The sequence below is a fragment of the Phyllostomus discolor genome, chromosome 2 (genome assembly GCF_004126475.2).
Source record: "Phyllostomus discolor isolate MPI-MPIP mPhyDis1 chromosome 2, mPhyDis1.pri.v3, whole genome shotgun sequence".
In the NCBI taxonomy this organism is placed as follows: domain Eukaryota; kingdom Metazoa; phylum Chordata; class Mammalia; order Chiroptera; family Phyllostomidae; genus Phyllostomus; species Phyllostomus discolor.
The window spans coordinates 142813206-142831446 of NC_040904.2; the positions used below are offsets into that span (position 1 = coordinate 142813206).

At 38.2% G+C, this 18241-nt stretch overlaps 1 protein-coding gene across 3 annotated transcripts in view; it reads right to left on the bottom strand.

The window, feature by feature from the left end:
- Positions 1 to 18241, bottom strand: part of NAV3 (neuron navigator 3) — a 556838-nt gene that overhangs the window by 128279 nt on the left and 410318 nt on the right. For all 3 annotated transcript variants that reach the window (XM_036018646.1, XM_028532259.2, XM_036018644.1), the window contains exons 11-12: positions 17330 to 17713; positions 5419 to 5538 (exon numbers count right to left, since the gene is read on the bottom strand). In XM_036018646.1, coding sequence (XP_035874539.1) covers positions 5419 to 5538; positions 17330 to 17713 — 504 coding nt within the window. The remainder of the gene's footprint in view (positions 1 to 5418; positions 5539 to 17329; positions 17714 to 18241) is intronic.

Genomic DNA, 18241 nt, shown 5'->3' on the forward strand with positions numbered 1-18241 from the left:
TTTATGTGATCTTCCTGATTCCTGTAGGATTTGAGCTTGTAATGTGCATATGACATATATGCTCACTACTTTAATCTAGTATGTATACAGTGACTGAAACTGTATCTCCAAGAATAAAACCACCTGGGAGTTACACAGTGATATGGGTTGGATTGTGCCGCCACCCGCCTCTCCAAAATTTATATGTTGAAGTCCTAACCTCCAATGTGTCTATTTTGGAGACAGAGTTTTACTGAGATAATTAAGAATAAATGTGGTCATAAGGGTGGGGCTCTATCCAATACAACTGGCATCCTTATAAAAAGAGAAATAGTAGCTATTTTGCTTTTTGACCCTGACAGAGCACAGAAAAGCCACATGAGAACACAGTGAGAAGGTGGTTATCTACAAGTCAAGAAGAAAGACCTCACCAGAAAATTAATTTTCCATCATTGTAATCATGGATTTGTAGCCTCCAGAATTGTGAGAAAATAAATATCTGTTGTTTAAGCCACCCCAGCTGTCATATTTTGTTATAGCAGCTTAGCAGAGTGACACATACAGACTAAATCCACCTTCCTCTGGAAATGGTGTCTCCATATCCACTCTTTAGTTAGGTGCTTACACTCTTTCATCTGGACTTCTTCAGTCACTTCCTAAACAGTCTGCCTGTCTTTGTACCACCCTTCTTCAATATTTGCTTTGGAAGAGTTCTGTTTAAATGCAATAATTATAACATGTGCTCTTGCTTTGAAGTAAAAAAAAAAGCACTAATTAAAATTAGTTGAACTTGAGAATGGCCCTGTAAATATTTTGTTTCTTGTCATCTGTATCCACATTACCAGGTGCTAGCAAAATCCCATTAGCTTTGACTTTGTCCCTTTCCTGGGCCTCCATGCCCAGTTTTGGTAAGAATCCTGCTGGGTCAGTTCAGAGAGGATCCCCACCCTTGATATCTGATCACCTTCAATGCTGGCAAATTCCTCATTCTCAACCCTCAGTAGCTGGTCACCCTAGCCTGTCTTCAGCAAAGCTCCTGTTGAGTAGGTTTAGCAGGAAGCCCCTCCCCTGATATGTCCTCTTACCCCCCGATATGTCCATCCACTGACCCTCACATTGTTGGCTGTAACTCCCCCACTTTTTCTTGCTGAATTCAAAACTAAGCCCAATTCTACACTGCATTCTCTTTTCCCTACTGCAGTAGTTCCTTATACAATCTGTTTTTATGGCTTTAACTACTGTTCCCCTCCTGTTTTCTTTAACATCTCCTTGAAACCAAACTCTTCCATGCCTGTGCTTTTACTCCCACAAACCTTCTGATTTCTTTCAGGCTACACATCAAAAAGTCTTATGCTCTCTCCATGGGCCCATTCAAGTCACACTGCTTGTTGAAGTCTTCAAGGTAGAAATTATTATTTATTTCCCTTTGGTGCTTCTAATGTACTTTATATATACATCTATTATTACTTGGTCAACTTAATTATCACTTTATCTTTTGTTTACATTATTCTCTCTGACCAATAAACTCAAAGCCCTTTATCTTATTATTTATTTTATTTTTACTCAAGGTGCTGTTATGCTATCAGGCGATTAGAAAGTAATTATATACTTATTAATCAAAAATTTATTAATGCTAATATAGAAGTCAGTGTAAGGACAATAATAGGAGTAAATAAGGTCAAAACAACAACATCCCCCCACCTGTCCCCCCAAATTACCTTCTGAATATAGCACAATCCATTTAAGTCTATATGAATTATAGTTAATCTCATTATAGTCAGAGCCAAATGGATCAAGTCCACACACTCTGTCTGTTATGAGTTTATTTATAAAGTTCCCAGAGTCTCCAACATGTCTACAAGGAGTAGCCACATTCTCTAATCTTTTCTTAGTTTAGTAAGGAAATGTGGTTGGTGGTAGATCAATATGGAAAGCAGAGGAACTGCAATGTCTTTGAGTAACAAAATACTTAAAATACACTCCAGTTGGCTGCTGAAAGCCCTCCTATTTTCTTTGGAGTCATTTCAATTTGCTGGGAAGAGGAACTCAGCTGTTCTCCATTGCTCATGCCACTTCAACCAGTTAGATCAAAGGGGAACATACACCATCCATCAGAGCAACACGAGTAACTCTGGCCCAGTGCTGTCCCAGCCAGCTGGCTACCTTGCCATTATGTAAGTGCATTTTCACTTGATGCAGCTTTTGCATCTCAGAAATGTGAAAAATTGATAAAACAATGTTGTGTTTTTGTTTTTAAGCTTTCTTATCAGTAAATTATCACAAGCCTTATCACTTAATAATTGTTAGAATGAGTCAATATGTTTCATATTTTTAAAAGACCTTCACTTAAGGTAGCTGGAAACTGGAAGTATAGGAGGTAAAAGACCCAATCCTTGTGCCATTATAGCCATGAAATGAGGGCATTAGTCTAAATTAGCATTTCTCAAAATATTACATTAAATAGCATCATAGACACATCTGTGATTGGGAAAAGCACTAGATTAAATACAGTTAAGGAGGCCTGATTCTGAACTGCAGGACTTCCCAGGATCTTTTCCGAGTAAACTGACAAGGGGGCAGTGCCTTGTAGCTGTCCTCGTCTGTCTTACGTGGAATGGACATCGGAATTAAGGGCATTTTGTGAAGCAACATCCTATATAAGGAGGTGTTTTAAACTAACAGAAGGACTTACAGAACTATACTATTTAAGACTATGCATGTAAAAAAGTTATGCACCCTGACTCACTAGCTGAATATTGGGTTTTAAAAGAACTTCAGACTCATCTATAATAAAGGAGAAACTCCTTTCTCTGCTGATAGTAGGATTTTTCATTCTAATTTTTTGCTGTTCAATATACAGAAACAACTAAACTTTGTTTTTGTATTTCTTAAATTGCATAATTCTTTTGGAAAATATATAAACCTCAGAAGCTGAATCTAACTTAGACAATTATTTCAGGTGCAACACATCGGTAATTGATCTATTTTTAAAATTAGTGCCATTGTTACTTTGATATTCTCTTTCCCTTGGCTGAACACATCTAATACAGTAGATAAGAAACTTTGAAATGTCTTTTTTCTATGTTAAGTGTTTATATTTTCATAGGCCTGGCATCTGTTTAATTAATTTTAAGACAGTGGACCTGGAGGGCTGGTTAGAGCTCAGATTGCTGGGCCCCACCCACAGCTTGGGACTCCTTAGGCCTCAGATGCAGCAGAGAGTTTGCAGGCCTAACCGGGTGATGCTGACACTGCAGGTCCAGGTAGCACACTTAAGAACCACTACTTGCATAGATTCCGATTCATGAGTGCGTAGCTGGGTCTCTCTGTGGGCTGAGGTTCCTCAGTCAGGCCCCCATCAGGAGCCTTACAGGAGCAAAGGGAGCTGGCTATCTCCACTGTCTCAAAAATATGTCACCTTTGTATTAATTCCTAGGTTCTGCCGCAATAGTCTCATTTCCCAAAAACTAACAAAATGTTCCCATCCTTCAATGTTTTCCACTATCAGCTAACAACGTGTGGGTCATTAGATTCCACAGGTGGTCTGCACTTTGGATTTCTTTCTCTTTAATCACTGCCTTTTATTTGCCCAGATAACTCAGTCCCTCTCTTACCCAGCATGCTTTCAGGACCATGCCTCTTTCCCAGCATCATCTGCCTCTCCACCAAATGGGACGGCACTGCTAGCCCGTATGAAATGGAGCCTGTACTCGCTCCTGAGTGCATTCACTGCACAGACGTTTGTTAAAGGCTTGGCATATACTGACTATGACAAAAATTCTGCATTCGTGGGATTACATTGTCATGAGGGAGATATAAAATAAACATGGAAATAAGTAAGTATGGTATGTTCAAGAAGTGATGTGTAAATTGGAGAAAGCAATATAAGGTAATGGCCAAGAAAGTGACTGGAAATGAAATGTGTTTTAGCTACCCTGGAAACACCTCTCTGAGGAAGTAACATGAAGCTGCAACAGAACTGTTGTGATGGAGGCAGTAATGCAATGGATGTAGAAAAGGGCATTCAGGCAGAGAAAGCATCAGTTCCAAAGCAGAAAGAAGTCCAGGGTGGCTGAAGTCAGTGAAGGAGTCAGGGAGGGAAAGGGCTGAAGGGGAATTCGGGGGTGGGGTGGCAAAAGTTTTCATAAGGCATTTATAACCACATGTTCTTCTCTCTTTCTCTCTCTCTCTCTCTCTCTCTCTCTCTCTCTCTCTCTTTCTCTCTCACACACACACACACACACACACACACCTGGCATACAGCCTAGAAGACTGGTATGAGACTCAACACAGTTCCTTTGACCAACAGCAGTTAAAATATCAGAAGAATTTTTAAAAATCCTCACCTGAGGATATGTTTATTGATTTGAGAGACAGAGAGATGTGACAAATACTGATTGGTTGTCTCCCCTATGCACCCCAACTGGGGATTGAACCCGCAACCCAGGTATGTGCCCTGACCAGGAACAGAACCTTCAACCTTTGGGTGTATGACACGCCATGGGATGACACTCCAACCAACTGAGCCACCTGGCCAGTGCCAGCAGCATTTGATAGAGGAGAAACTGCAGAGCAATAACAGAATTCACTGTTTAGCCTTTGGAGCTGGCTGTACTACAACGCACAAGAAATCATACACAGCTCTTATTTCAGAATCTGGATACATTAAATCATACATAACATTTCCCCTCTTCATAAAAGCTGAGTTAAGGGACCACTCTCAGTATTGATACATAGTAGTGCTAGGATGGGTACAGCCTTCCTACTCAATCAAGTCAAAATTCTAAGTGAAGAGGGGGCAAAACTATGTCAGAAGTGTGTCTTACAGCATTATTTTACACAGACAACATTCACTAATAGCAGTGATTCTAACAAAGTTGACAAAATAATTTCCAGCAAAATAATAACTACTATATGAAACACACACACAGAAACACACACCTACCTTCAGGCAATTTGAAATAATTATGAATCAGAAATTAGCCTAAAGTGAGAGTTATATGCTTTCAACAAACCCCACAAGAAAAGCATCGAGCGTACTGTACTGTACCTGATAATTTAAATTATGTTTCAATCTTTACATCATTAGCCTGCAGGTACATCTGAGGGTATCCAAATTGAAAGGAATTTATCAGCCAGAGTTCTTTTCAAGTAAAGAACATAAATCTGGTTTATAATTTTGCTTTCCATATATCAAATCTTGCTCCCAATTAACCTAAAATTAAATATTCTCACCAGCAATGCCATTTTTTTTGGTATATAGAGTTTTAAGAGTCTTGAAGTCTTGAAGCAAAATCACCTTAGTGTTTTGTAAATGTTCCAAAATAATTATTGTATCAAAATAAAGTCCCTTTCATTTGTACTGTAAAACTCCTAGGACCTCATTTATGAAATTGCTCGATACGCCCCTCATTATCATATATATGCCGATGACATTACCTGTCTGCGTCAACGGTCACGTCGTGAACCCCTCTCTGAACGGCGTCCCTGGAAGTCACCGTGTCTGGCATTCGGTTCAGACTTCTCGTATACAGGTTGAGTCCTCCATCTGTCATGTACCTGAAAATAAACATGCGATCAATCAGCAGAAAATTAAATGGCCTCATCTGTGTAATTGCACTTAATAAGCAAATTGTGTTCACATTTTTCAATAATTATGCAAATATCCTCTATTATAGTTTCTTCTACATAAACGTTATACTCACTAGGAAAAATCAGAATATGTTCGTTTATTAGAAAATCAATCTTCCTCACTACAACAAGTAACTAGAGCCAATTACAAAACCTTCTGTTTTCCCCCTTTTGTCATCAATATTTTGAACGTGCTTGTAAATCACACAGCTCTTAGCAAACTATAGTAAGATCATGTCATTTTTGAAGCACTGATGGCCAAGGGGTATGAACATTAGTAGACCTAAGATTAACTGATTTGATAAATAGAAAATAGGCTACAATTGGCCACTATAATAAAATAATAACCAAGATGCATTAAGTATTTAATATGTTGCCAGGAACTTCTCAAATAGTTTACATGTAATAACATTATTATCTCCACATTAGAGATAAAAATAGTACTCACAAAAAAGGTTAAGGATTTACACAAGGTCACTCAACCAGTCCTGGCAGAATTGAGAAATGGATCTAAAAAGTTTGCTCCAGAAACTGTGATCTTAGCCATGTACTGCTATCTGAACTGAAGGGCCACACTGTCTGCCCCACTTCCTGTCTCTGAGGTCGAGGTCCCTCCTGTCACAGGACCCCCACCAGCACCCGGGGCTGGCACAGCCTCAGCCAGCTTGCTGTTAGGTAATCCTGCTTGACCAAGGAGGATTAGAACAGGGTGTTTAATCTCACCCGGCCTGCTAGGCCAGTTGAATTTTTTTTTTTTCTTGAGAACTGCGATAAAGACTCAATCTATGTGAATAGAGTTAATAACAATGAAAACCCAGACGTTGTGGGTATTTGTCTCCACTAGATGCAAAGAGTCTCAGAGAAGGCTTGTCAGCAAAGTAAAAAGAATGATGCAGGTGCACCCAAAAAGCAGACAAGCTTGCCCACGTGGTTTCAGCCTCACAGCTCGCCCTTTGGCTCCAGGAGATATCCTTGCTTCTTGATAATCATTGCCCATTTAGTTTAAATTCGAGTTGATTTCACTTTTCACTATCAAAAAATTTAATCACAATCATACTGAACATTCACCAAATTGCTATACTAGGATTATGAAATTGGCTTATTATCTACATGATTAGTATATTCTGTAATACTCGTTGAAGGACCTTGAATAAGTCTCATAAACTGTGTATCCATTTTTTCCTCTGAAAATGGGAAGAATAAAAGCTCCAGCAGGTAGGTTTGGTGACGATTAAAGAAGAAATACATATGCGAGCCCTCTAGATTACCTTATTCCCAATCTTTCCTGTACATTTTGAAAAGAAAACATGAATTTTATATACAAAACAATAACACTAAGTCATAATGCATTATCCTTACAAGGTATTCTACATGGTTAATTTTCCTGATAAGTGAAGAATTTATTTCCACCAAAATTAAAAAGCAAAAAGGGGACTTTGGCTCCAAAGTGCATAGAACACTGACATACTCTTTTAAACAGAGAGTACTAGATGAGATTTAACTTTTCTTGATCATGAATTCCCGATTATGAGCACCACTCCCTGTACTCTGTTGAGTGATACAAAATAGTACAATTAAAGAGTAAAGGGATAGTTGACCTTCTCAATGTGGTTATTGCCTCTTCTCTTAAGGTGGAGTATATGGAATTTCTGATAAAGTAAAAGTGTTTAGTAGCAAAAATTTTTCTCACTCTCTTTTTAAAATTGTGTTTTAAAAAGGCGAGGATCAGAGCAAATCTTTAGCAATCTTTCTCCAGAAAATGAGATTTTTTTTTTAAGCTATCAACGTACTTAATCCTAAACTTAACCTCTGGAGGAAGTTGTAACATTACATGTTATGTTTTACATCTTATAGGTCTGTTAGTCATCTGTGTATCTCCAAAAATGTTCAGTAAAGTGCTTTGTATATTGTTTGGGCTCAACAAATATATTAAATGTTTGTTCAGCTGAATTTTAAAGGCTTCCACTTTGTAGGAAGGAACCATCACATCTGGTCTCAGCAAGTTTACCCTGTAATCGTGATGCATGTGAAAGGAAGTAAGATGAAAGACCACTTCTATTAGAAACATACCATTTCAATTATTCAATATTTAGAGAAAAGTTAAGTTCTATAGAAAAAGATTAACTGCTTTAAAACTAATTTTCAAAATTAAAAAAAGTATATAAAACTTCCAATTAGAAAAAAACTATTTTTTCAGGAAGCCTTTCAAAGGACATTCATTTCTCTTTGGCTCTTCAATTTTCCAGTTAACATCAAATAGGTTTAAGACAGGTATTAATTGAACCCCCAAAAAGCCAGTGTATAAATTCCTCTGTTTACATGCACTCTGTCATTTGAATGTTGGTGTGGCATTTTCACAATAGAACCATGAGTTTATTTGAAAAATTAAAACAGGCATCACATGAGTAAATAAATTTTCAATTTAAATTTTTCTTGGTAATTTCTTCTTTTCATTCTTTCCAGAGGATTTAAAAATCTAAAAGAACATAAATTTCATTGTTCCCCTGGAAAAATTATGCTATAATCTGGGAGCTATAAATGTTAGGGAATCATTTTGAAAGAATAATGGAAAATTTAAGAAGTATTTTTTTAACAATGTTATATCTTCAAAACTATCAGCTAAGATAAGTTTAAGAAGAAGTAATAGTTATAAGGAAGACTGGTACAAACAAATGTTTTAAAGGAAACTTGTGAAGGTTAAAGACAAAAATAATTTCTCTCAGCTCTGGCTGGTGTGGCTTGGTGGATTGAGCACTAGCCTGAGAACTGAAAGGTCGCTGGTTCGATTCCCAGTTAGGGCACACGCCTGGGTTTGGGGCCAGGTCCCTAGTTGGGGGTGTGTGAGAGGCAACTGCAGATGTATCTCTCACATATTGATGTTTCCCTCCCTCCCTTTTCCTCTCTCTAAAAGTAAATAAATAAAATCTTTAAAAAGGTTTCTCTCCAACTATGAAAGTCTTAGGCTAATTTTTGCCATGTTCAAATTCTATAAGCTATAAAATGATTCACATTAAAAACCCCAATAGTCTCACAAAGCATTTCCAATTCCTCCTCCCTTCCACTGTCAACTCTCTTTTTCTTCTGCACAGACAGACCTGACATACTTAAGGCATATTTCCTTTAGGTGCCTGTTTCCAAATCAGTACTTCCAGGCCCTATGGAGCCACCCTGTTCCAGAATGAGATATTCAACTGCTTCTTATGCATAAATGTGAGGATTTCCCACAGGCCTATCAACAATAGCATAAACTCTTCTTGTCAGTCACCACCCCTACGTGTTACAAGAAGGCATCTGTTCAAATCTGTGAATCTGCATAACTATGCTCTAGTTTTGTCTGAAATCACTGAAATGGGGGAAAAAAGATATCAACATAAAGATATATAATGCTACCATCACAGCTACTCCATGCTTTCTAAAGAAAGATTTACAGAGAAATATGTTTATGCACATATATGTTTAAATAATAAAAATATCAATTTTCACATGCCTATTACCTGGCATCCAAAACAGAACATTTTCTACTTCTTCAACGCCCATATAGGCTCCTTCCAATAATATCCCCAAATCTCCCTTCCACAGAAATCCACTGTGCTGGGCTTTGTGTTAAGGATTCCTTTACTTTTCTTTATAGTTTTACCACATGGGCATGGATCCTTAAATATCTATACATTGCTTAGCATCTGTTGGATTTGAACTTTAAATAAATTGAATCGTAATATATGTATTTTTGTGACTACTTTCCTTCACTCAAAATTACATTTTTGCAAATTATCTATTTTGATGTACTACTCATTTTACAGGCATGCAGCTCTGTTTTACCAATGCACTCCATAATATGGACATTTGAGCTGTCTTTCCTTCTCAGCTGTTACAAACGATGCTGCCCTGAACATCTGCACTCACACGTTACAGGCTGGCGCTTATCTGAAGTCTATAGCTACGAAGAGACTCACCAGGTCCTAAGAGACACATGCAGGCGCTAAGTCGTACTAGTCACTGATAAATAGTTCTCAAACTAGTTTCAGAGTAAACTCCTGGTTACCAATGGATGAAAATTCTCAAGTTCCATCCAGATTACCAAGCAGGTAAATAATATTTTTACTTTGTAGTGGGCCATTTTTGTTTTATCTTTGAAATGTCTGTTTATGCCTTTTGCTCATCTTACTATTAGATTCTATGCTTTGTTTTGTTGGTTTGTTTTTTCTTTCCTCACTGATACTAATCCATTATTAATTATATGTGTTGCATATGAGGTTTCATACAGATATTTTCTCTTGGTTATTTTTACATGAAATTAATTTTTCTAAATAAAATAAATTTGGTTTAAAAACCTGATTTTACACAGTAAAGGCTTCTATTATTTTTGTGTAGCATTTAAAAATATGGCAATTAGCTTTTGACATTTTTGACTCTGTTCCCATCTCCCAGTTCTATGCGGACTGCCTTTTTGCCTTATGCCGTGTTCTGTTCAGTTTGGGACACTGCCCTGAAAGGGAGCTGCAGATGGGCAGTTTAATAAATTCATAGGAACGAGATTGCTCCATTCCCTCAGACAAGACCTTCAATCCGTACTGTTCCCAGCTGGTCACGTGGTCAAAACCCCTCTGAGCTTCAGCGGCTGTCTTTAGATCTAAATCCCTGTGTGCTTTCTCCTCAGTTTCTCTTGGCTGTTCTTGGGTTCTCCTGTTTTCAGCATTATCAGATGCCCCACTGCTACCCTCTATAACTTCTCACAAACATGCTGAGACCATGCTGGTCCTTTGGCCCCTGGCTGTTTGTCCCTAATTGCTTATACGTTGGTTTTGAGATGATACCTTGTCGTCATCTTTTTGTGTTTGTGTAAAGAGTAATCATGATTTTTTCGTTTTGCTATCCAGTTGCTTTCTCTTTTTTTGTGAGGATCTGGGAAGATTCCAAACCTATGCTTCTACCTTATATTCTTAGGATACTATGTTTTTACATTCCATATCTCATATTACCCATTGTCTGTTACAGTGAGCTATTTTTTATTTTTATTTTTTATTTAATTTTTATCTTTATAATGAGCTATTTTTTAGTGACATGAAGACACAGGGCATCTGAAGTGTTTAGATGTTTTGTTTTGTTTTATTTGTTTTGTTTTAATCTCAAAGGAACTCTAGTTCAGCATTTTCCTTTCAACAGATAACATTAAGAATTGTCCCCTAGATCAAATGCACGAGCTAAGAAAACTACATTAATAATTCATGATTGCTATAAAGATCTGTTATGTTTGTTTGTAAAAAAACACACACACACACACACAAAACCAACTCCTTGGAGAGAAGTGTGTACAGTAGACAAGTGGACAGTCTCACAGGGTCAGTGGGATGGCTGGGAGTTCAGACTGGAGCCTGACTTGCTTAGTTTCAAGTCCAGCATTGCATGCTTCAAGAAATTTTGAATTCTCAGAAAGCAGATTAACTAATTTCCTGAGTTTTACCTAAAGTAACTTAAACTTAAAATGCACAGAACATTGTCTAGCATGTAGTAAGTGCTTTGTAACTGTTGGCTAGAGTCACCAGCTATTTTTCCACCAGAATTTCCACTAAAAGAAAGCTCATATCTAGAATATAAAATTAGTTGGAGCATTAGAGTTAGGAATCTCTGGTTCACCATGTAAATCCTCGTAACCAGCTCGGGTAACCCTGCCCCTTCCAAGGTTATTCACCCTTCAGTCCTCGCCAAGCTTACCGAAGGAGAACGGAGGGTGGATCAAGGGAAAAGCAAAATTTTAAAAACCTTCTTCAAAAATTTCATTCCACAGAATTAAGTTTCTTTGTGTTTGGGCCATGTGACTTAAAGGAGAATTTTAGGTCATCTTCTTGGCCTATTTATTACTACGACACCTGCTGATAATTTCAATTTTCACCCAATTAAAATATGTAACTTTTCCCCCAATATTCCAAGGTGTGCCCTTTTTTGCTTCATAAGTAAATATTTTTTTCGAAGAGACTCATTTTAAGTAAGAGGCCTTCCTTGGACTAATTCCTAATTACTGGCAGACTCACATCCTCATGTTTAAAGTAATTTTCAAGAGAAGATACAAATTAAGCCTTTGCATGGATTCAAGAAACTTTGAACTCTCCGAATGCTGATTAATTTTCTGAGTTCTATCTAAAGTACATGAAAAAAAATGAAACTCTATTCCTTTTACTTTATGACATTCCTGTGGTTACATGAGGGGAAAAACCCCCTAAATTGAACATTTTCATGGATCACTGTCCTGTGAGCCCTTTGTCTCTTTAATCACTAAACCATACTTTCAAGACTTGGGAATAAGAAGTTAACTTTGTGACTCAATTTTTTCAAAGATTATAGCACAGACATTTTTTGTGACCCTTTTTTCTTCATTAAGGAAAACATCATTAAATTAAATTTTCCCTATGAAGTCTCTAGCTCTGTCATCTTTATAGCTTTCAGTTCTAGGCTGAGAGTCCACAGGATGCCAGCAGTGACACACTGCATCACCTGGTGAACAGTGATGTACAGCACGTCCTGGGTGTCCCCACACAGTGCCTGCTAGTCGCACATGACACATGAGCTGAGACCAGCCATATCACCTGCTGACCACATCTACTCACCTCCCACCCAGGGAACAGAACTCTGAGTCATGTGTTTAAATTTCACCATCCTATACTCTATCATGGAAAAGAGAAAGTGGTAAAAATCACCAGAGGAAATTTTCATAAAGGATTCATGTTATTTTTTACTTATTTACTTAGACATTGAATATGAATAACCACTGGTCAACAGAAAACATATGGATCACTAATGCATATTTAAAAGGACTCATTTGCTGACCTCTCCAAGAATTCATTTGAAAGACTGATAAAGAACAAAAATGGAGAACAGAAGTCTGAATTGGGTTTCCATTAAGGCATGAAGTAAGTAGGAAGGACAGTGGATATAACACTTTTTTTCTCTTTAGTGAATTGAGCAGAGACTAGCCAGCTCTCATCAAAGCAACTTCCTCTTCCTCCTGGGCACACAGCTGACCCGTATTCCCTGCCCTGGCTTAGTTAGATGTGGCCTTGTAGCTGTTCTGGATAAGGGAATGTGGGTAGAAGTCATATACACCATTTCCAGGCCTGGTATATGTGGAATATTCTTACACCAAGGCTCTTCCTCTCTTTGCCATCTGCCTGTTGAATATTAATGCCCAGGGTGACATTGGAAACCTGGTTGGATAAAGCAGAATTACTGACCATCCACCTTAGTCTATGAAAGACTATATGGTGCCCATTCCCCAACTAAAGGTCAGAAACACCAGTGAGGGTTTTATGCAAAGGAGAAATGAACTTTATGTTAAGTTACTGAGACTTTGAGATTTCTCTGCTACAGATATTAGTGTTAACTAATATACAGCTAGAGTCCTGGAAAATACAAAATGCTTGTGACCATAGGTGTGCCTATGATATATAATCATATGCAGAAATCGGCTGTTTAAAAATTTCCTTAAAAATACTTATCTAAGAGTATATGCACACACTTACATATATATATGTCTATGTATTTCTATTCATTTATTGAATAAATGAGCACATAAAAATATAAAAACACCAGCATGTAAGTCACATATGAGAAGGCCCTGTGTCTAATGATTAACCACTGCACACACAATGCCTAGAATGTTGCCTGACACATAGGATGAGCTCAAGAAAAAATTTCAGTACATACATACATACATACATACATAAGTTCATTGTTCCTCTCCTCTCTATATTCTTTACCCAGGAGTCCTCATGTCTCCCATCACCTACTATCTCCTACATGAGATTATACCCATCATATCTCTACCCTGGACACTACTTTTGCTTTATTCCCCCAATGGTGCAGAAACCTTTAATCTGGACTTTTATTTTGATTTTTTCCTTTGACACAAACTGGCTTTACCTGGTGCCCTGACTCACCCACTTCCCTCTCCCTTGCTTGATCATTAACCCCGGAGGACAATGAGGTTCTGACCAGTACCCGTAGTCTTAGAAACAAGGTCATGGGTCTATTGATTGTTGAGACAGAGTTTTCAATCAAACTAAACATGAATATCTTGGCCTAGTTGTGCTTTAGCTCTGGACCAAGGAAAGCAGGACGATCCCACACAACAAATCCTTGTGAAATTAAACAGAACACCTCCATGGCTGCCGGGAGGACCAGATACAATGAAGAGTTACCCCACAACCTAGCGCCAGCCCATCAGCAGAGATCATGACCCTAACTCTATTAGCCACCACAACTAATGATTTTTTCCTCAATATAACTCATGTTGAAGAAGCCATTGAGGAGCCAGGGCTTTGTGCATGTGCTACCTGTGACTCCAGGTGTGCTACTTTCTCCTTAATAAACCCTTCCTTTCTTGGCTGCAAATTCCTGTCTTCTTGGGCTTTGATGCATGCAGGCAACTGGACCCCTTCAGTCCAGTAACACCCCTGTCTCCAACTCTGAGTTTTCACCTCTGTACTAATCATCTCCTCTCTTTGCTTTCTCACCTATTTTCTCTGATGGTATCATTTTCTGTTTCCTGAGCCTATAAAATGGGCATCTTGTCTGAATCCTCTGCCTCTCTTATAACCTCATGAGTATCCCATCCTGTGTTTGTAAATTTTACCTTGGTGGTACCTCTCGTATCAAGCCCCACACCCCTCCAACCCTATCAATGGAACTTTCTTATTTCTGGGTTTATGACTGTGGACCTGAATTCTTGCAATAGTGCCTGAAATTTCTCCCTAGATCTTGTCCCCTCAATCCCTTTTGCAGATTTCCCCTAAAGTGCTCATTCAAAAACCATCATCATCTTCATGCACTGTGACTATTAGGTAATTTCCTCTAAGAAACAGTGCTTCGTGCTTGCAGTAATGGTGAGGGCTGTCACAACAGTCTCTATCTCTCAGATCTTATCTTTAAATATCCAGGTTCTATGCATCTCAGTTAAGGGAAAGGTAATTGAATGTTATCTAATCCAATTATCCTTCTGCTTTGAAAATTATATTTTTGTCAAGGTTGCTGAATAACATATCTTCTGCAATATTTATACTTTCCTTACAAGTTTTCTTAATATAGTTCTCTCCTCTCTAGCTATCTAAATCAAGGACCAGAATTAAACTGTTTCCTTATTCACTCCTTTCTAATTCATGCCAGGATTTAGTGTTTTCTCCTTATTCTGAACTCTCAGCTCAAATATTATTTGTGTGGACCTTTGGAAATTACACAATGTATGGAAAGTGTCCCTTGATGTCTGATTTAAACTGCTCCCAAGATACACTTCCTTTTTACCTGGTAAGCATTTTCCATGTGTATAAATAAACCCAGTCAACCCTCATTATTCTCAAATTCCATACTCAGGAATCTGCCTCCTGTCAAAGTCTGTAGCCCCTGAAGCAAGACTCGCAGCCCTGCAACGCCCACTCAGGTGGTGAGAAGTGTGAGGTGCCCTGTGGGTGTTTCCAGCTGAGGTCGAACAAGGCCACACTCTGCCTTCCTGTTTCCGCTCTCCCACTTCAAATAAGTGCCTTTTCAGTCTATTTAGAGCTACCTTTTCTAAATGTTTATGCTTCCTATTGGAGATTTTGCTGTTTCAAATGGCCCCCAAGTATAGTGCTGAAAAGTTGTCTTGTGTTCCTAAGTGCAAGGAGCCTGTGATGTGTCCTATGGAAAAATATGTGCTAGATAAACTTCATTCAGGCACGAGTTACACTGCTGTTGGGGTGAGTTCAATGTTAATTAATTGACAAATACATATTAAATAATAAATAAGGTATCTTTCAACTGAAATACACATAAAACAAGATTACATATTGATCCATTGATGAAAATGTTATGACCTGAGGGAATGGTTCAGTGTTCACTACTTCAGTGTTTATGGTGCCTTGATAGAATATAACTACCATAAATAATGAGACTGACTGCGTATGTGCATATGAGTATGTAGATATATGTATATATATGAATTATATAACTGCACATGTACATTGATGTATATAAGTAAATGTTCATCCACTAGTAAATATAAAAGTGAGAACACACATATGCCCCCATTTAAAGAAACAGGGAGAGAAAAGAGAGGAAGGTATTAAGGGAGAGAAGAATGAAGAAGAACGACTGGATAGACAGAGGACAGAAAGTCCCTTATTCTTGTGTTGCTGCCATGTTCCCTGAACTGGGTCTTCCCTTCTAGGTGATGCTAAACACTCAACATAATTAATGATAACAACTATCAATTAGCATGATTATTAATAATATATATAATTATGATGATGATAAACTTATTGATCACTTATATTGTGACAGGGTTTGTGCTATGTAAAATGTTGTGGGTTATTTGCTTCATTCCAAAATATTTCATGGAGAGTCTTCAATGTTAGCACTTTTATAGGTGACAAAAATGAATTTCAATAAATTAAGCCTCTAAGGAGTCCACAAATAGCAAACAATAGAAAGGGATTTAAATGGGGAATTCTGAGTTCAGTGGAAACTCAATCACTTCCTACCTTCATCAACCATAATCTGTGTCCCTGATTATAAATCACTAGAAAGTCAGGTAACACGGCTACCTGGGATGCACTGGTGGTTATCAGAGCAGAGCTATACATCTGGTTACAGTCTCCTCTATACTTTTTAGGTCTTTTCACACTCCAACAAGCTTTTCATGTAAAGTCAGGAAGGGTTTAGTCATGTAGAAAAGTGATTTCTGACAATGGTCTTCAAATGTACAAGGACAAAGAAAGAGTAAGTAAAAACCCAGACTCACATGAAAATAATGCAGATAAGATTAATTAGGAAGCTTTTCCTGGCATTACAGAGCCTGGGTTTTAATGTCAGAACCGCCTGAGTTCTAATGTGAGTCTGGTCTTTTTTTAATGTATACAATTAGGCCAGTTAGGATCAGTTTACTTATCTGTAAGACAAGTATAAAAATACTCACCTCATAAGGGCTGGTGGTGGAAGGTTAAATGAATCAGTGTCTTTAACATATTTAACAACAGTGTAATAGGTCATAGGAAGTGTTCAAAAGGGCAATTACAATAGTTGATAAAAGTAGTTTTAATAGAACTACACTATTGTGCCCATTGAGGCTCACTCACCCTCAGATTGAAATAAATACTCCAAATTGACAAAGTACTTTAAGATTTTTATAATCATAACATTTTTTGGAATCTATTAGGAAACAGAAAGAAAACAGGGGCTAAGATAAAGAAGCAAATCTGAGATCATCACAATAAATAGATGGAAACATTCAACTCTAACATGGTTTTCCCCCAAGTTAGATTGGAGGTACATAATTTAAGAACACTAGAAAAATATTTGTTTCTCAATGCAGTTACAGGCAGCTTTGAGAAGCACAAAGAAAAGGAAAAAGAAAAAGAAAGAAAGAAAGAAAGAAAATCAAGCAGCTCAGCGCAGTAAAACTCCAGTCTTCTTCCCATGTCCTTCACTATGAAATCTGTCATCTAAAAAGCACATGAAACACAAGGCACACATGTTTCTCTAAACCAACAACAGAAAAAATTAAAGGCTGTTAATAAAGAGATTTTAGAGATCTTTTACTTTTCATGAATGAGCAGAAGAGAGGACCTGAAATACCCCAGCACCTTAGATTTCTCGCACTTTCTAACCCACAGGCCCATCATAACTGACGCCTCTCAGCAGACCACTTTTCCTGGCAACATGATCCTGTTAGAGAGCCGGGCCCAGGGCCACTCACCCACTGTTGATGTCATCCGTCCTGAGAGTCTTCCCGAGGATATCTCCATCACTCATGTATCCGCCAACATCGACTTCAGAAGACATGTCCAGGTCACTGCTGGCTTTCTCACTCATGTCAATTTGCGACATGTTTCCCAGGCGAGAGACAGCGGCTCGGCGGAGAGGCGTTGTGTACATGAACCTGGAGGGGTCCGTGTGGATGAACCGACTCGTACCGCTACGGGGGTAGCCGGCCCCCAGGGAGGGAGCATCTCCAGCCTGCAGTCGAGGACACGCCTGGCCCAGCCTCCAGGTCATGGGGGTGGGTCGGCTTGTCAAGTTGGGTATGGTCCTTCCATTCACTTCCGTTGTCACTGTGCTGTCAAATGTTGTCTCCAGAGTGCTGTCAAATAAAATGGAAAAATAACTGGACTCTGGTTCACCTGGGGACATTTATGAAGAGTGCACGAAGACAGGAAAGGCTGGAATTGGAGTCATTTCTTAGAAGGCTGTGATTTTCATGAAAGTCAAATTATATATTTATAATGAGATTCTAAACACCTTTGTGGGGGTTAAAGTGTGGGAAAGAGGATTCATTAGCTGTGTTTTGCTTTATTGCTTCAAAAGAAAGGCTATCATTACATTTTAGATAAAATGAAACATTGTTTCACATTCTCAACAAACTTAATTTACCCTATCCACAGCCTTCCTGGAACTATTCTGGAAGTTAGCTCCAGCGATGTTTGCAAGTCTCTCTACCACGCCTCTGATGCATTTCAACAGCAACTTCTGCAACTGTTCTTAAGGGCAGGCATGACAATCTACTTAGTCGTGATGATGGTAGTTTCAGCAGCTAATTCAGTTTAAATGGGAAATTATACTGAAAAAAAAAAAAAAGGTGGATAGGAGAAAAAGGTGGAGGTTGTGTGCT